Source organism: Phalangium opilio, unplaced genomic scaffold (assembly GCF_054372755.1).
Source record: "Phalangium opilio isolate 3A_F unplaced genomic scaffold, DU_Popi_V2 ptg000042l_1, whole genome shotgun sequence".
Classification (NCBI taxonomy): domain Eukaryota; kingdom Metazoa; phylum Arthropoda; class Arachnida; order Opiliones; family Phalangiidae; genus Phalangium; species Phalangium opilio.
Window position 1 is genome coordinate 5,836,837 of NW_028324166.1, and position 20,564 is coordinate 5,857,400.

General features: G+C 37.4%; 1 protein-coding gene across 1 annotated transcript; it reads right to left on the reverse strand.

The window, feature by feature from the left end:
* Positions 1-1,656: 1,656 nt before the first annotated feature.
* LOC149678667 (solute carrier family 53 member 1) lies at positions 1,657-19,593 on the reverse strand. The gene is made up of 16 exons (XM_089836609.1): positions 19,577-19,593; positions 19,213-19,482; positions 17,368-17,419; positions 14,508-14,609; positions 14,045-14,138; positions 13,775-13,961; positions 11,362-11,463; positions 11,199-11,279; positions 10,314-10,580; positions 9,457-9,636; positions 8,531-8,678; positions 7,806-7,994; positions 7,017-7,183; positions 5,379-5,512; positions 4,569-4,793; positions 1,657-3,535 (listed from the first exon to the last, which is right to left on the reverse strand). The coding sequence occupies exons 2-16, from the start codon at positions 19,279-19,281 to the stop codon at positions 3,472-3,474; spliced, it is 2,061 nt and encodes a 686-aa protein (XP_089692735.1). The 5' UTR covers positions 19,282-19,482; positions 19,577-19,593; the 3' UTR covers positions 1,657-3,471.
* Between the last annotated feature and the right edge of the window lie 971 nt (positions 19,594-20,564).

Consider the following 20,564-nt stretch of genomic DNA (forward strand, 5'->3'; position numbering starts at 1 on the left):
GCGAGCAGCTAATTCCGACCACTCGAAACAACACTCCATTAATCATAAATTATCGACAGTAAAATTAAATTTAACGCTATTAAACGACATGGTTTAACAGATTAGTTATCCTCGATAATACGGCGATACGTTTTCCCGGGCTTTTCAAGCAGACAACTTTAGTTTAACCCGGCTAGCGTAAAGTCCCTGTTTCCTTCCCTCCCCGCCGCGGCGCCGTCACTCGTACTCGTACACTATTCCGCGATAAAAAAAAATAACGGTTCAATCTCGCGCCAAGTTTGAAAATTTGCGTTCGCGCGTTTCAAACTTTTGCATAAACGGGTCGCTAAAGGTTTATACCTACTTGAATATGGAATATGACGATCAAGGTAATGTAAATCGCTGTTGCATTTATTAATAATCTTTTTTATCCTATTAACCTACGAGAGATTTAAAACTTGAAAGCGAAATTTATTATAGAATTAACGTCCCAAAACTTAAGCCTTGGTTAGGGAATTTTATCCCGATTCACCTAATGAAAAAAATATTTCAGTTTTAGATAATCCCAATTTAGCATACAAATGAGATAGGCGCTGAAGTTTATTTCACCATAGTTATACCACATTACAGGTGGTGGTGTTAAAAAACCACGTAAAATATCCGGCTTAATTATGAATGGGGAAAAATCTATTTTGTGCCATAAAAATAATTAAAATACAACCAGAAACAAGGGAAAAATATATGACGCGACAACTAAAGATTATTTATTATAAATGATAAAACTAATAGTTATGTTACCGGTTACTGTCCAGTTACAGCTTACAATATTTTTCCAGTATTACTCGAACTTAAAGCATAGCGTTGGTTCCAGTGGACAACTTGACTTTCCTTACGAACTCCAGTTTTGGCTTGGGAAAGCTAGAGGCATTTGTGGGCGGAATTTGTACGTGCATGTATAAATCCCGCCCACTAGCCTTTGCCAAGCCAAACCCGGAGTTTAGAAGGAAAGTCCCCTTGTAAGGGATCCACTGGAGCCGCGCTAGTGTTAGGTTCGTGCACTCAGGAAATAAATTGATTTCATGAAACATTTTATCAGTTAAACTAGCAGACTATTTTACATTGGAATCGGGGCTAGGGGTCGGGAAGTGCCCCAAAACTAAAATAAGAGCTACACAGAAGTACTTTGCCTTCAAAAAACCCTAAAATAACTCGTGTTTTTAAAAAATCCGGTTTAATCCAATAAAAACCACTGGTCTGGATTTTATTCAAATTATCCGGATTTTTGCCAACCCTGTAAGCAGGTTCGGTAATTAGAAGCGGGGGTTCGGAAATTAGAAGCGGGGGGTCGGAAATTAGAAGCGGGGGTTCGGAAATTAGAAGCGGGGGGTCGGCAATTAGAAGCGGGGGGTCAGAAATTGGAAGCGGGGGGTCGGAATTGAAACCCCCTACGTCGGAATTACAAGACATCAGTTCGGAATTGGACGCCACTACTAGAAATGGGGAAATAGATATTTCTCCACAAGTTACCGGTAATTTTGGCTCAAAATAGGCTCAAAAGTAGCGCAAATGTTCAAGCTATTTGGTACAATATCAAATATTTCTCATAACATTATACGTGTGTCATGTTTCAATCGATTTTAAAAAAGTGTTCGGAATTACAAGCTACCACCCTACGCCATTTTGGTGTCCCTTTAAAGAAGGCTTAAAGAAATAATGAACTAAATTACAAGAATAATTAACTTTCAAAATTGATTAGAACTGATAAAACACGTATAAAAAACAACTAATGAAAATCTCAAAACAGAGTTACGATTAGCGAATGTTTCATAACTTCGACATTGACTTTAAATTTAATAACTAATCAAAGGGATAAACAATATGCAATGTAGGGGGCGGGGCCTATATCAAGCTTATCTTTCATCAAATAAAGCGCCACTGGGCATGCGTGAATTTCGTAGCCTCATCTGTGCATTGGGAATGATAATCGGCATTTCCCTTCAATCTATACGCTTAATCACGTGACATTGCCCAATCACTACTTCATGAAATAGTAACACTACTACTACAAAATATAGTTCTTGACACGCCCCTACATAACGAATTGCACATCCCTTTAAAAATACTGAAATTTTTACAGAACTTAATTACTTTAACAGCCCTGATCAATTAAAATTATTCTCATAGTTCGATCATTATTCAGTAGCTTAATTGGATACTTAATTATAAACTCATTAGTGGCAAGAATTTTGATAAAGCTTTACGCATGCGCTAATAAGATTAAAACGTATTCCCACGGTTAATTAATAAATAGCCAATTAATTAAAATGCATTATGAATAAAAGTTCTGTTGGATTATTGAAGCGCTCTCTGAAAAGTAAATTGGACCAGTTGCTAAACCCGCAGCTAATACCTTTGAAAAGAAAAATTATTTCTATATGTTCATCGATCGTTTACCAGTATGCTATTGGTGCACATCTTTTTAATTGTTAATTTGCTTTTTTTAATTAATTAATTTAAATTGTTCTGACTAGAGATGTCGTTAATAACGAAGCCATCTTCTGGATACCGTCAACAGAGGAAAGAAAGGTAAGGGTGATACCGCATTTCTTTAAAAAAAGTACTTAAGATTAATTGCCCATATTTAATTATTATTATTATATTGATAAAATGTTTTTTAAATTTTTTTAAATAAATAACTTAATTAAAATGCGCCTCTTGTTAGTTCTACCAAGAAGTGATATCTAGTTTATTAGGGAGAAGGTATAAGATGCCTAAGTGTTCGCGCGCCATAGTCCCAGTCCCCCTTTTAAAATACAAGGGGGGGGGGGGACGTAAAAGGAGGCCGGGATATTTCGCGGCCTCTCCTCAGTCGGAAAATATGACTGTAATTTTCGTCATTCGCGTCGCGCTGACGTGCACAAGTTTTCAAGAACCAATGAGATGCTGCTGGTTGTAATTTAGAGGCGGGGATTAACTCCGGACCTACTATACGTTTGGACTGGAGATAAAGCTGGAAATGTGGCGCGAATTTATAACTTCTCCCTAGTAAACTAGATATCACTTCTTGGTTCTACCTAATTTTCAATGTCGAAGTATTTTATCGAAAAAACTATTTATTTTTTATTGCAGTTTAATTCATCTAGTCAACCAGCTGCAGTTTCTTTCAGCTGGAATTTTCTTGAAGCAAATTTTTATGCGAATTTCTATGCAAATATAAAAAACCAAAGGAGACCTGCAAATGCTGAATAGAAATTAAGGTTTACCGCGACAACTGCACAGTGCGATTATGGTTTATATGCATTGAATTCACCTTTGCAAGGCAATGCGAGCCTTTTTTCCTCTATTGGCTTTGATCCAGGAGAGTGACGTACTATATAGGTTCCCGTTTTAAGCGATTTATAGCAAAAATAAAAGCATCAAGAGTTTGGAATAAAATAAACCAAAATATATATATATATAATAACTAATAGGGGAATTAATTATCTAATATAGTCAAAGATCTGGATCATCGGTGTCGTAACCTTCCAGAAGAACTTTGGTTTCAGCTTTCTTCTGCCTGAAACGAAATTAAAAATGATTTCCATCATTAAACATTGTGTTCCAAAAAGTGGGTTCTACGGTTCATTTGAAATCAATAAAGTTCTATGACTTTTGACCTAAGGGCAACCGGAAATAAGTGTTTTAGAGATGACAAGATACTAGCTGTTACCCGCGGCGTCGCTCGCGTGTAATAAGAACTTCCATCAAAATGATATAAAGAATGGGTAGATTTTACTGATGATTAAAATTTTTGTAGCACCCTAGGAGCGAAGGCACTCGGCATTGCCCGTCAGCCCGTCGGGATTCATTTTTTATTACTTTTCACGCGGACATAATTCCATAAAGAAGGGTTTTTAAATTTCTGGCCGCCATTTAAAAATATGGCTACAAATCGAACCCAAAAGACTATTCAGCCCGTCTATAGGTTAAAGGAAACCAGTGTACTAAGTATTTGCGAAATCGGTTGAAACGCGCGGACTTTGTTGCATAGAGAAGATTTTTTTTACATTTCTGGGCGCCATTTTTTAAGATGGCGGCGGATTGGAAAAACCTTTCTTAGTACGCGCCTACTACTTATGAGTAACGTTCCTGCAAAGCTTCTGCCTTCTAGGGCAAGCGGTTTGGGCTGGGCGTTGATTATCAGTCAGTCAGGACTTCATAGATGTTCCATTAATTGACACTACCCATAATTCGTAATGCTAGAGTTACTAAGAGCTTGTACGAGAACGACAAGCGAGAATTGAAGTCCTACACTCGGTTAATTTTGCAGGACTAACAAGTTCCTATTTAGTCTGTACTAAGCCTTTGACAGCGCCTCACCAGGCGTCGCTTTACCTCGAATCTTTGACGCCTACGTCACTTCATGACAAGCTCCAGTTTGTAACCAGTGATGTCCAAACTTATTGCCAACATATCTTATGAACTTATACTTAAACTTCGTCCTACAATCCCCTTTGTATTAACACCCAGTATTTCAATTAGAGTAAGACTAAGACTAAGAACCAGTCACGGAAAGAATGTGATGTATTATAGTTTAAAACGATACATACTTATTTCCCTTCCTTCTATGAAGTAGCCCATGTCCCTGATTATTTTGTGGAATCCCATCGCTACCCCCTCTATGGACGACACCTTCTGGTTCATCCATCATACGCATAATTATGGCTTGGTCGCTAGCGTCAATAGGTGCAACCGAAATGTCCCTGACAGCTCTGAATTTACCACAGTTATTCAAGTGTTCATTTTCCAAACGGAAGAAGTTCCAAACGAAACGTCTATTAAACAATAAAAAACCTCATATAATCGATTTAAAATTTCTCACGCAGTTACAGATTTGCACTATCATCGCTCGGAATTGTCTACCTAAACAAACAAATTGGCCTTATTCCTGATCAACGCCACCGAGGCGTAGCGGCGACTTTTGGAACTATAATAATACGGTAGCCAATTACAGGTGGCGGTGGAGTCGATGGACTCTGATGGAGATCTGTTATTTTCTATGTTTTGTTGATCTTTCTGAATCATGTGAATAGCCAAGGCTTAACGAGCGATATGGCTTCAAAATCATTAAAAGTTGATTTTACCTTTCTTATTCTGTCTAATATTATGAAATAAGACTTTCGGAGTAAGTTTTCATTCGATTTGGTCTATTTGGAGATTATTTGCTTAATAATAATTAGTTAAAACATGTTTTTTGAAGTTGAAGCGGTAATAATCAAAACATAGAAAATAACAGATCTCCATCAGAGTACATCGACTCCAGCGCCACCTGTAATTGGCTACCGTATTATTATAGTTCCAAAAGAAGCCGCTACGCTTCGGTGGCGTTGATCAGGAATAAGGCCAATTGGTGTTCATACCTGATAACTTCTAACGGTGCCAGCAACGAAACCATGTATTCTCTTTCTATAAGGCCAATCTCCACTAAGGAGACTGAAAGAGTCCAACCAAACCTCAAAACGAAGTCTTCAACCACAGCAAAATAGTAATATCCCTGGAAAATAAGTAAAATTGGGACAAGGTTATGTAAGTAAAGAGCTATGATACAAGCTACTCCCGCTTCTACATAATTCCCTGAATATATTAAGACGAATGAAGATTCATGTGAGAATTTCAGTTTTCAAGCTTAATGGTACCCTAACTTCAGAGTGCATTTTTTCCCACATATACTCTGTCTCACCACAAGCAAACCTATGGGCTCATCAATGAGATAGATAGAGTTACAATTCAAATCGGCTTACCGCGAAACACATTGTTTTTATCAAACACGTTTATCAAAACCTGACAGCGCCATCTGTGAGCCTCTAGCGGAACTAATTACAACTTTTACTTATTGCTTATTTGCAATCAGAAACATCATTATGATTTTTATTTCATCTATTTATTAGATTAAAAAGGATTTATTATTTAACTGAAACTATCTTGACAGCTTGTTACGCAGATTATAGCCGCAGACGGTAGGAAAAAGTTCTTCGAGTGATTAATAGGTGGCGCCACCCGTATTTGATAAAGATTCATGCTCGACAAAAAGGGTATCGTCAAATGTTGATCTCGAGATCCCACGTTGTGACTCTAGGTTTAATACATATATTCTATCTCATTGGGCCCCATCTCGAAAGCGCCATAGCAATTACCTAAATGGTAACTTTATTCGTGCTAACTGTAGTGCCATCTGGGAACACACGCAGAAAAGCTGGAGTTACCAACCTTGAAAGTGTGAAAACAAATTCTCACATGGATCTTTATATATGATTTGTCCACACGATGAATAGCAAAATAGTATGTGGCATCACATACACAAGCCAGGCAGGTGTGACGTTACTCAAATTTTGTTAATCCAATCTCTGGCCACTTTAAAGGGACTGTAAAGTGGGCATCGGCGGGTGGGTAAAAATTATTTGAAATACGTCACACGCGTGACGCCAAGATAGAAAGACTCTTCATGGAGTGGGACTGGACATATAGTCCTGGTTTTTCGCGAGATTGCAACGCCAATTCTTCTAAGTGGTAGATTTCAAAATAAAACAAACTAAGGTTCTTTGAACCACGCCTCTCCGCGGTCACGTGCCTGTGACGTATTTCAAATAATTTTTACCCACCCGCCGACCCCTCTTTACCGTCCATTTAAAGGGTCTGTCAAGAGGCATTGGCGGGTGGGTAAAATTATTTCAAACATGTCACAGGTACGTGACTGAGAGTTCAAAGAAACTTAGTTTTATTTCGAAAACTACAACTTTGGGGGAATTTGTCCTACGATCCCTAGAAAAACAAGGACTAGGTGTCCAGTCCCACAGTCCCACTCCATATGGAGTCCTTGTACGTGGTACGTGTGACGTAAATCAAACAATTTTTACCCACCCTACAGTCCCTTTAAGGTCTTGGAAAACTCATCAATGCTATTATAACGATACCCACTTTGGCAGGAGGGTATGGAAGGAGGTCAAGGAAGCACTTGGAATTATGGGCATCCGTTTAATAAAGTATTGACAAAAACTCACTGGTGAAGAGTAAACAATTTCTTCTCTGAGAAACTTGTTTTCAGAGTTTTCTTCCAGAAGGCCCCAATCCATTTTTATATCCCACGCGTACGTGTAGCACGAGCTGATAAGCGCGGAGAGAATCCATAAGAAAAAGAATGGATTTTGCGATGAAGTGCCATATTTATCTAAAACACGGGCCGAAACAAAATCACAATTTTACACAATTAATGTAATACTTCAACAATAACAAGAGTTATTAATATTAATTAATAACTCTTGTATGTGAAATGCTATGATGTGCGAGTCACGTTTTCTCGGCTGCAAGCCGAGTCCAAGTATAAAAAAAATTATATTGCATAACGAGCCGAGTATAAAAAATTCTTTGGAGTATCGAGTATTTCTCGAGTCCAGAATATTTACTTGTCGAGCATTAATCATGTAAATTTCTAGTAAATAACCAAGATGTTCAATCATCTAATATCTAACATGTTTAATTCTTTTTTTCTGAGCAACTAAACATTAAACAGGTTATTTTCAAAATAAATGTTCATCAGCCATCAGCATATCGTCTACTAAAGTTATAAGCCTTGGATTCGAGTATTAAAGAAGTTAAAAAGGTACTCAAAGCTTTCTCGAGCATTTAAATATGTTGTTATCAAGTATCAAGTAGAGAACTCGAACTTAACGAGTACTCGCATACTTCTGGTGAAATGCCAAATCCAAAATGAAAACTTTGTTATTCATTGGATTTTCTGGCTACTAAGTAATATTTCTGCGAAACCTCTTCAACAAAAGTAGTCGACTTACCTTTGTATATATTGAACAGAGTCGAGAATATGATAACGAAAAATGTCGTAGAGTATTTTCCCGCGTTTGCTAAATGCGGAACCGCTTCTCTAGTATCTCTGAAACGTCTCAAGCACTGCGCAAATCGAAACCATGCAGGCAAGCAAGCCACGATTGGCTTCAGAGTTTGACCACAAACATTGATTTCGTCTACAATTAACAACAAGAAACCAACGTGTATCATAATGTGCTCAAGTGACCGACTTTTTAAAGAAAGTCTTGGCTGTGGTTTAGTTTAGGCAAATGTCACTAGATGCTCCCATAGTCGAGGGGTGGAGTAAACTGGCTCGCTAAGCTTAGCAAAGACTAATTTTAGTTACACCCTCATGGACTAGCTCTGATTCGGTCCTGAATTGGTGTGTAGAAAATTAGCCCAAACGTCAGGGGCACCGCAGGAGCCAGCATTGGCATTGAAGCAAGTTTCGGCTATGGTTTAGTTCAAACAAATGCCACTAGATGCTCCCATAATCGAGGGATTAAATTGACTGGCCCTCTAAGCTTAGCAAAGGCTAGTTTTCTGGCCCTCGACATTAACGAACTCTGATTGGCTTCTGCCTTTGGCAACGGTAAAATGTATGCATAGAAGATCAGCCAGAATGTTAGGGATATATTACAGGAGCTGACATTTGCTCTAAGGGTTCACCATTTTTTCCCCCCCAAAACACGCGGTAAAAATGTGTACGAACCATTATTTACATTCCAGTTTTGAATACTGATGTAGAAGCACACAAAATATTGGAAGTCAAGTAAAACTGGCACTAAGCTATTAAGCTGGTCGGCAAGCCAAAAGTCGGCAAAGCCTACGTGGAAAAAAGGAGCTGCTACCACACGACCCTAAAGAAAAGAAAAACGAACTTTTATTTAAAATTTGAAATCCTACTTCCCACTAATACTACTAATATTATCATACAGTTATGATATGTTATGTTCCTTAAAGGGAATGCGAATTTTCAATTTCATATCATATTTTAGCACGAAAGTGGTATTATGTTACACTTTTGAGTCTCTACTTTCAAAATATCAAGTTTTTAATATAATTGAACCAAAGTTTCTATTTTTAAAACCCATTGAAAAATCACGAAAACTCTGCAGTTTCGATATGCATCAATAATTTTGTCTTGTCGAGCTTGTTCGCCCGTTTGATGACATCACTATGACGTCAGGGGGAAAAAGCGCGGGAATCCTATACGCGTCTCGAGCTTCTCTCGCCAGTCTAAACTCTGGGTCTGATAGCGGAGAGAGTGGCACCATCTCTAAGGGGAAAAATATATCTGTGACGTTAGACTACGGGAAACGTTTTAGCCTTTCATAAAAAGTGGATTTCAAATAATTTCATATGAAGCATTTTCAAATGCATATTGCGGCCAAATAAGCAGCAGAAATCGGAGGGAGAATTAAAAGCTTGATATTTTTGAATTCACAGATATTAATTCTACCCTTTGTTACATAAATCAGATGTTTTTCAAACGAAGCTTCTCATTCCCTTTAAAAATAATACTAATGCAACGCGAACAAAGTCGCTTGTAACAAATAGTAGGTATTAAATGATAAAATATCAGGTTTCAATTTGTTTTTTGGTGTAAGGATGAATTTTAAAACAATATATACTCACTAGAATCCTGAGAAGCCAAAATCGTGCATGGTGTCGCATTGTGTGAAATGGGTTCACCAGGAAGATAATCATGATAACAATGAGGGCGAGTGGATTGGCGTAGGCCGGAATGGATAAAGCACTGCTGTACAGAAAAGCTAGTACGCTCAGAGACCACATGACACCAAATATTGCTGCCATCTACAATTAAAATAAGGATAAATATTATTCACTCGAATCTAAGAACTTTCCCACGCCTATAATTAACTTCACGTTTTTATTCACGTCAATTAAACGAAGAAAGAAATGGGCAAACATCAAAAATTCAAAATCATCAAGAAAATTGCAAAATATGATAACTTTATGCTATTATAAATAAACTGTATATACAAAAATCTCAATTATATGAAACTTATACTTGAAATTTTTTATAAGAAAAAAAATATCTAACACTGAAATTTTGAACATGTGGAACTTCAGCCAACTCATTTTTCTAACTTATCTTTCACTTTTCCAAGTCATTGTCCACAAAGACAGTTTTTATTAAAGGTACTGTAAAGAAGGCATTGTCGGGTGGGTAAAAATTATTTTAAATACGTCACAGGCACCACGTGACGCCAAGATATAAAGACTCCATATGGAGTGGGACTGGACACCTCGTCCTTGTTTAACGCGAGATTGCGGCGCCAATTCCCGAAGTGCTAGTTTTCGAATTCGAAATAAAACGAAACCAAGTTCCATTGAACCACGCCTTTCCTCAGTCACGTGATTTTGACGTATATCAAATAATGTTTACCCACCCGCCAAGGCCTTCCTTAACTGCTATAAAAGTTACTATGGGAAGAAAAACCGTTGGTTTAAGCTAAAGTGGAACTTACCTCCATGAGATGCTGCTCGGACAAATGATTCCTGGGGTCTAATTCAAAAATGAGCACGTGATTGACGCCAGATGTCCTCCAGCCATAAACATTGATCCCCATGAGAAACATGAACAAAATAATAAGCAGAGTCCCTCGGTAAAGACGAAAAACGATACGCCAGTCGTTTCTATTGTCGCTAAATGCACCCGATAAAGCCACCGCTATGACTAAAATTGCAAATGCCCCCGAGAACAGACCCACTTTAAACGTTGTCCAAGGAGAAGGCTAGAAAAATAATGAAAATATCTTGCGTTGAACATCATTTCAAACATTATTCACAAACTTATTTATCAGTATTGGTTACCGATATTGCAATTTTTCCGAAACATATCAGTTGTACCTTAACTTAAAGATTTTCTAAAAAAAATCGATAGATGGCGCTTTCCAATTAGCTAATGACATCGCCCTATGTGTATTGGGGGGGGGTTTCAAAAACATTTTCCGACAATGGTTTTTAGTTTCTAGCTATTTTGAGGGTGCTGAACACGAATATCAACTATATTTTCAATTTAAAAAGTGCCCGGTAATCGGCACTTGTTCCATAGTACACAATATTATCCAACGCTACTTAGTTCCTTACATTTCAAAAACTAACACTCCGAGTTGTTAACTGTTTCTAATAGAGTGTGTTAAACCGATTCACTAAACCACGCCCACTTTTTGGTCACGTGCTTGTGACATAACTGACTCATATTACCGACCCGCCCCTATCGTCACCCCAATTACATTAAAGAAATAAAGACTTGTACAGAAACACAAAAGAACATGCTATTGGGTCCAACACACAATATTTCGTAGTGTCCTAAGTTGACTTATAATAAAATCTACAATTTAAGCACTTACTTGGTCATTAAGAGGTGGTACTCGAAGCCTTTTCATAGCACGTTGGCGATCACCACCTTCGAGTTCACTGGTGAATAACGTCTAATTTGATAAATTTAGATATAAGATGAATGGTTCGATTAAAAGAAAGGGTTATATGAAATAATTATATTCAAATCTTTACTTCTGTCTCTTGAATTAATTTATCGATGTCTTTGCTCGTATGGAAGGGAGAAGCTTCTACGTGAAGCTGGCGCCATCTCGCCCCAGCTTCCGTTTCTAATAACTACAAAAAGTAATTTACGTTTAAACATAAAACTTCTGAGTAGCGAAACTCTATCAATGACATATCTTCAACACTTTGTGACCAGACAGTAGCCATTAATTTTGACTACCATATGATTTTGATTGTTTTAAATAGGTGAAAATCAAGCGTAATAACTCAGTTTTGTTACTTAAAACATTGAAAACATTTCGAAACTTAAAACAGGCATGGATTAACTAACGCTAGGGATAGTTTGTTCCCCCTTGAAGATAAAGTATACATGTTCCAAACGCCCCCTAGCAGCAGCTACTGTCCCTAACAGGAAGTTATAAGAAAATTGGACCAAATGTCACGTGTTCTATGACGTAAAAATTGAAATACTGCCTAAATTGGGCAAAAACGATTTATTTTGCCTAGAGATGGCGCTATATCTACATCCGTTTTGGTCCAATAAATTGGGGGAATGAAGAGGAGAATCAAGGAATAATTCGGAACATGTAGTTGGCGATAGCATTACATGGGAAACCCAGTTAGTGAACAATCCCTAGCGTTAGTTAATCCATGAAACAGGCACATAGTCCGCTGTGATAACATCATAACAGTGCCATCTTCTGGCGGAAAAGATTAATATCACGCGACAGTCGACTCGTTTGCAACTTAGAGTAAACCATGAACGGTGAATAGTTGATTTCATAAAAGAGGAGGAGCTTACAGAGAAAATGTTGCCCTCGACGTCATTTAATTTCTACGTCATATCGCTATAGAGCAAATGAAAGTCGACCATTTCCTTAAAGCATGACCCACTTGATCACGCTGTTTGCTCGAGCTACAAGTGTGATAGAGTGGACTAAACCTTAAGTGAAGACCGTTAAGCCTTGGCTATGTGGTTTTATTTTAAAATTTAAGTAAGATAATGAATGTAAATCAGTGTTCAATTTAGTATAATAATTAATTTATAAGGTTATCTTTCTCGCTTGATGTAGTGCTTTCCAAAAATTCCATGGCCAAGGCTTAGACTAATCAAAGCGAAATTGGCCCCTAAATATTTTTGCAATACATCTAGGCCATGTGACTTAGAGACGAAGCAACATTTCAACAAGATGGCCAAGACCATACGCTTTTATTTCATAAAATCAACTATTCGCTAGCCTTTACCAGCACAAAACGTCCTCCCTCGAGCAACAATCAGCTCGAGGGAGTGTAGGCATGGTGTTTGGAGCAAAAACAGGTTATATTTGTACCTTCTTGTGCATCTCATACACGCCCACCATTATGATATTTGTTTGGTGGCCTTGTACGATGATATCGCCTTGCCAGAGGCAGGAACTAATCAGAACTCGTTAACGAGAGTACCGAAAACTAACCTTTCCCAAACTTAGTGCTGAGCAATGTGCTCAGCATATAAAAATATATACGCGCCGAGGATTGAGAGGTTAACTAACACGCAGCGCCTCTAGCGGACTGAATTTAAAACTCTTGGCGGGAAGTTCGCGAATGGTAGATTGGCAGTTTAAAAGTGGGGAGCGCTACAATTATAAAATACGTCGCATTTTTAGCATTAGAAGGTTTACAAAATTATTTTAGGGATTCTAATCGTCGAAAAGTCTAAAATCTAACGTAAGAAATGTTTGTAAACCAAACGAAGTTAATACCGAAGGCTCAGGGAAATTCCTGTAACTAAGCAAGCTTATGATATTACCATCAATGTAAGTGTTCAAATTAAATAAATATGTTTATATTGCAAGTTAATTAAATTAAGTGCTTCCATTTTTGAGGTTAACTGTACCTATTTACATCTCGTAGGCGTTGTGTACATTTAATTTGGGTGTTGGGATTACATAAGATAATGGCCAAAAACTTACTTTTTCTCTTTAAGCGCGTTAATTCATTCATTTCTTTTAATACAATGAATTCTAGAACTTCGAAAATGGGTAAAATTTCACCCCTTCTGGGGAATTTCACTAATAATTTCCACAAGTAACTACATAACAACCCTATGCTCCATTTAAAGACGCGGTCATTTTCCCGCCAATTTGTTCTTCTAAATTCCGCTAGGTGGCGAACGCGGCGCCTCGCTCGGCGCGTATATTATAACGCTAAGATTAGCGGGACAATCAACTCCACGCCTCGACTATGGGAGCATCTAATGGCATTTGTTTAAACTAAACCACAGCAGAGACTCACATTCCTCAAAACATAACAGACATTGCAAAGGCTTAATTTCGATGCAAAAACTTTAAACCCTCCCATCCTTACAAATTGTACAACTTTCAGAGCAAACCATTGAAAAAATAGACGAAAATAATGCATTATTTAAGATAAGTAAGTATACCTTATCGTGTTTCTTTAATATTTTTCTGAAACCAGTGAAATTGAGATTCTGATAATTTTGCAGCAAAATGAGGCTTAAATAAAATTCACTGAAGGCCAGCTTCAAATCGTGAATTTTTCGGGACTGTGTTCGCACTTGCTTATGCCATGATTCCCTGCTCAAGGCTGCTTTTAAAGCAAACGTAGTCCTGCCAAAAAAAATCAATGAAAACATGAGCAAATTTTCGTTAACAAATAAATAAAAAAAAATTGCCATAAGTTTCAAATGTACCTTTTTTCTTCTATCAAGCCTTCTTGCCGTGAATAATAATTATTTAATTCTGATTTTAAATTAGCGTACTTTCTGGTCGCCTCGGCCATTTTTTCTAAAAATTCAAAATTTTTCATTTTCAAATTAGTTGTAAAAATATTTAGCAACAAGGGCTTGTTAACAAGCTTATTAAGCCTCGATCGCTGTTTAACTCAACAATTCGGAAAAGTTTCTTCCAGACGATTGAAACGGGCTTCAACTAATGTCTGGAATTAATATTTCACCTAGAAAATGCTTCAACAGCAAAAACATTTGGTAGTCGTTTCGCTTCATAAGTTTCCTATACCACATTGACATATAGCTTTTCAGAATTTTTGAAATCTCAGCTTTGAATCTTAGTTTCGTTTTGTTTTGAGAATATTTTATGATTTGTTCTAACTCTCGCAGTCGCTATAAGTTAGGCTAGAAAAGGTTTTAACAATACCTGAAAAAAACGTATTGATTTTTGCAAGCTCCTTGTCACAAAATGTGAAAAACTCTTCCTCAAAAGTCGCAAAATATCTTGTTATGAGATTCTGCTCCACCACTGAAATGAAACGGTAAAAGTTGCAGTAAAGTGTAGACATGGGCTTTCCTCACAGGAGTTTTATGGATGCAGTGTGAGTCGTAAAGTTAGTTACTGAATTTTATCCTTAAAGGTCAAAGCATACATAGCGCGGGTGTCCAGTGGATCCCCTACAAGGGGACTTTCCTCCTGAACTAGCTCCGGGTTTAGCTTGGCAAAGGCTAGTGGGCGGGATTTATACATGCACTTATAAATCCCGCCCACAAATGCCTCCTGCCTTCGCCAAGCCAAAACTGGAGTTCGTAAGGAAAGTCACCTTGTAGGGGAACCACTGGGCCCTCGCTTTGCTTTAAAACAAAGCGCGGGCCCAGTGGATCCCCTACAAGGGGACTTTCCTCCTTAACTCGGGGTTTAGCTTGGCGAAGGCTAGTGGGCGGGATTTACAAGTGCACTTATAAATCCCGCCCACAAATGCCTCCTGTCTTCGCCAAGCCAAAACTGGAGTTCGTAAGGAAAGTCACCTTGTAGGGGATCCACTGCTTTAACAAAGAAGTTAAATTTTGAAATTTTTATGCCCAATAGAAATATAAAATATTTCGAATATGTAAATATAATTAAAAGGGCAATTTGAATTGGTGTCATCTTATGCTGGAAAATCTGTGTAGCTCGCGAATTTCACTTGCTACACCTCGGATTATTAATAATAGATCTGTTTGCTTCAATAAGCATGATGCCGTAAGGCGACGTTATAACTGTTTCGTTTTCTTCCAGACGGCGCGAAACACTTATATCTCAATTTTTGAAATTGATAGACCGAGTATGGCGTAAGAGAAAAACAGAACGCCACAAACTTCGTACTCGCGTTGAAATTCGAAAAGAAAAACAACACCACTCGATATACAGTATATCATGTGAACATAGTTCCTTCTAATTTGAATCGAATTCTCGTTTTCAATTTGGATTTAACCCCTTCTGTATTCGTATTTAAATCGGTTATTCAAATTTAATTTCGAATAATCGTTTTGTAATTTGAATACTCGTTAACCTCGAAATAGCAAATTCGATAATATTCGAAAATCCGAGTATTCGCACCGCCCTATTATAAATTAAATTGCATAGTAACGCAGAACAAAAATATTTAACGCGCGTTGACCAAAACATGGAGCACAAATCTATTTTTGTGCGCACTGACCAAAATTAACGAACGAGTTGCAGCCATTTATATCAAATCCCGATTGGCCCCGGAAAATTCGTCCTTTTACAGAAATTTCCATATTCAAAATTTGTTGCAACTTGGAGTTAGGTCACTGCCTTCTCTAATACTAGGCCTTGCGATAGGAATAAAAGGGGGTGGCAGTTAGGATTTCACAAATGGCGCTAGATGTCGCTTTTCTGAGGTTTTAAACTGGCGGCAAATTCAAAACTATGGGAAATTGTTAGCAACGACGAAGTGTAATCTGCTAAGTTCGGCTCGACAAAGAAAGCAATAAACCGGTTCATGATGCTGAACGGTTTCCGAGTTCGAAAAATACTAGTTTAAATTTGGTGTACGTTTTGACACGTGTCAATGGCGTCTGCATGGAAATTTCAACCCCATAAGTTTTTCCCATAAACTGCCACTGCCAATGAAATACCTTAAGTTTGATTTGGATTGAGCAATGAGCGAGCTTAGGAGAGGTATTAGGAGATTTCTTTGGCAGCTGAATTCGGACACAGACAAAACTCCAATATTTTAATCACCCACTTCTCTAGTTTAGCAGACGATGTGCCCTGGTCAATGATCATGGACCATGTTATTTAGTAGTTTAAAAAAATCCTTATTTCCCACCCTGGTCCACCCAAGGATTATTTAAAATGTCTAAGGATAAAACGCTCACACAGATCTCTATAGTAAGGGAATGTTCTCTAGTTGTTCCAAAATTTTAACACATCCCCCTCTTCTCCACCTACTGTTTTGGTGCGTAAAACGGAAAACAAATAGCGATATGGCGCCACCTATCTTATTATCGCAAAAGCATAGACGAAAGAGAGATAGTTTTCGAAAGCATGCGGTATAGTTCTTTTTCGAATTGTCAACGGTCGTTAAGAACTGTTAGTTAAACTTCAAGATTCAAGAATGAGGTTAGTTCCTAAAATCATAATTTAATTTTAATGATAGCAATTATCTTTGATTAAAGCAATATATACGAGGTGAGTATACACTAATTTAGTTTAATAGGAAGGCCTTGTTTGAGTACATCTGCCAGAGCAGACGAGAGCGACAAAACTTTCAAGAACCCGGTCACGTGTTGACGCTTCAAAATATTGGCTTTCCGGTTTGCCGATTGTGTCCGCTAGGTACCGTTTGGAACATCTGCCTTCGATATTTCCTTCTCTGCGTTTTATCCTTAGACATTTTAAATAATCCTTGGTCCACCATAAGCGAAGACGTGACGTCATGCGAGACTGCGCAGTACGAATTTACTTTCGTCATCGCGAAAATTCGCATCAGAAAAGAGCCATCTAACGGTTACTAAGCGCAAATTCGAACTGTCACATAAAAAATGCTTCTGTCATACATTTCAAGGCCTAGTATTAGAGTTGGCAGTGGTTAGGCTTTGAAAAATCGATTATAAATTAGCGAGAAAGTTTTGGTTGGTTATCCCAATGTTTTTATGCATATATTAACACCCTTAATCAATTAAAAATAATTTGTGTTTTCTACTCCGTTATCCATTTAAATTACAGCGAAATAAGTCCTTGCAAAAGATATATAATTGTTTATGGAAAATGAACTTGCCTTCTGGAGAAGGGGCTCTTTCCATGGCAGAATAGAGCATTGCTTTCATTTCCTGTGGAAGAGAACAATATGATATTTAATTAGTATCATAGTTCTAAAACAAACGGAGCTTGCTTTATAATTTAGGAATTAAAAGTAAAAAGATATAACTGTTTAGAGTTCATATATATACATTATTACAGTTAAGAGGTCTAACTCGAAAAATGGGGCATGAAAATCTGTTCACAAAGGGCTTTGCTCTTAAAATAAAAGTTTAGGTAACATAACATTACACCTTAGAAGAACGAAATTTTTCAAAATATAAAAGGAAAATTATTTGAAAAAAATATATAAATGATCTCTTATTGCAAATTAATCAAGGACTACTGCGCCATCCGCCATTGCTTTAGTGGCGTTTGCTAAATCGAACCACTTACCCATACTGGATTGGTTGAATTATTACAGGCTGAGAGAGGTAAGGGGTAAGAGGTTCGATTTAGCAGACGCCACTAAAGCAGTAGTCCTTGATTTTAAGACTAATTAAATGCTAATTATTTTGTAATAAGAGATCATTTGTTTTTCCTTTTATATTTAGAAAAAGGCCGTTTTGTGTTTTAAGGTATAATGTTATGTTACCGGTCAAAAATTCATAAAAGCTTTATTGATCGAGGTGACATCTAGTGATGGATTTATTTTCTCTGAATTTTTCAATATAATTTCGAATTAAAAAGAATGAAAACGTCAAAGAACCATTTTTTAAGCAAGATTAGAATCATTAACAAACCTTACCAAATCTAACACACTATCTTTATGTAGATTGTTTGTATATTAGTTTTCTATCTATATTGTCAAAGTTTCAAATCTTTTTATGAATGAAGTGTGTATTTTCACATCGAAAAACAATAAACTATACATTATAGTTTTACAGACTAGGAGGATTAATACCATTTACACAGGGAGGACAGGCTTCAGGTGTTATATAAGGAGGCCTGACACCCTGGGTAACTCCTAGTGTAAATGGTATGAATCCTCCTAGTCTGTATAACTATGTATTACTGGTAAAAGTTTTCTTAACCATTCTGATGTTATTTTATCAATAAAAAACACTTAAAAAATCGTTATCAGGCTAATTTCCCCCAGATTAGACAGACAGTGGTTGTACTTTGAAATTTTGATAAACATAATGAATGCACTTCAAGTAATTTAATATATTCCTTAAAATTATATCAACAATTACTATTAGAATATAAAACTTATTTTATAATAATGATAAAAATTTATAAAATGAAAAGTTTTTAAGCTTCCAAAAATTCCCAAAAGATGTCGCCTTCATTAACTATACATGTATAACTTTGAAAATTAAAATTTAGCCAGTGTTTTTGAAAGCTTTCAACGTTGCAACACATCTTTCCATGTGTATTTTTTTTTGTCAATTTCTATTATTGGCTTTTGCCTTTGTGGCCATTTGGTCAAAAAACATTTTTTTTTTGATATTATAGCCTGTGTTAGCTTGGTAGGCGCAATCGGTGTAAATAGTAATTATTGTATGCTTTAACTTGTCTCGCATCTAATTAGTTTATACAGTGAGGTGAATGATCTATTTATATAACAAATTTTTAAGTGGGGGGGGGGGGGCTATGCCTCAAGTTTGGTAGGGGCTAAGTCATTTTAAATTAAGCCAAGCCCCTTCTCCCTCTAGCTATATAAAATGTTTATGTAATATTGGGAGAACATTGAACTGTCTTATTTGAATTACATAATTATCTCCTTCATTGTTCTATAATATTATAACCTATATGAAATATAGTGCGCGACTAAAGTAACACATGCATGGCGCAAAGGCTTATTTTAGTAGCAGACACTCACTTCGTATTGTATATATTGTTTTCGCCATTCCGGAGTAATATGAGCCGATAAATGCTCCGCAAATTTCATTTTGAACAACCGGGAGCTTACTTCGCTTATCCAGTGTCATTTACAGCCTTCTATTTAAAACTTTAATAATTGCTCTCCTCCAAAAGTATCCCGCAACTTGCAAAGGGTGAAGTTGAAAATTCGGGGCAAGCGGGCTCTATTCTCTAACTTTTCCGATTGCACAGTTGCACTAAGCCAAGGTTAGCGATAGTGAAGACGAACCTTGTGTCAATTGCGATATTGCGTCACAGTCTTTTTCTAGGAAAATTAATCTAGATACATAGCCTCCTGGATCATGCAACTCGGCGAACATTACCTGCTCATTCTATAGAAGACCATACTATCGGCGTGGCCAGCCCCAAAAAGGCGTATCTCGCATTTTAAGCCACGCTCGTTTGTGGGAGGAACCACGCTTTTTTGACACAAATTCCTTCTAACTCCGAAAATACTGGTTAAAAATCTCTTGAAATTGTGTAAAATAAGGTTTATAACTATTGAGCATAGTTTCAAACTTTTTAATGAAAAGTATATTGAACGGTTTCAAACGATCGTGCAAAGTTTCAACATGGATAAAGAATGCGCGTGCGGAAATTTGTTTTCACGCTATAGGATCGGCAACTCCCTATCTCGAACGACAGAATATTCTGTATACACTCTGTTACAACATCGGTTGTCAGCACGCGCAAAGCTAGGTCTCTATGTAATCTAGCCTTGCGCGTGCTGACAAGAGACAAAAAACTTCAGGATCTTCAGGATTTAAAATCAGTTTAAAATATCCTGAAGTTTTTTGTCTCATGTCAGCACGCGCAAGGCTAGATTACATAGAGACCTAGCTTTGCGCGTGCTGACAACCGACGTTGTAACAGAGTGTATACAGAATATTCTGTCGACCGAGAGTGAAAACAAATTTCCTCACGCGCATTCTTCAAAAAGTCACTATAGGAAAATAATTCTTTGGGCGGTGAGCTGCCGAGCTTCCATAGTGCGACTCCGAGTAGCCTGTGTCCGCTAGGCGCATGATCCAGGAGGCTATGCTAGAGACGAGGGATCGAACCCAGGGAGAGACATAAGGATTAATTTTAAACTGGACATATGGCCAGTAGAGCCATAGCCCACAAGGGGTACGTTCAGTAACGAAAATCTCAAAGAAATCGCTGTTTTCTTGATTTTGGGTTGATGGGCTCGAGACGTCACAGTGACGTAAAAAGTTGTTGAACGCAAAAGTGACAATTTGAAGTTAGCGCTGTTTTTGAAAATGGAGTTGGGGAAGCGTCTTACTGACCCTCAAAACGTTACGAAGAGCA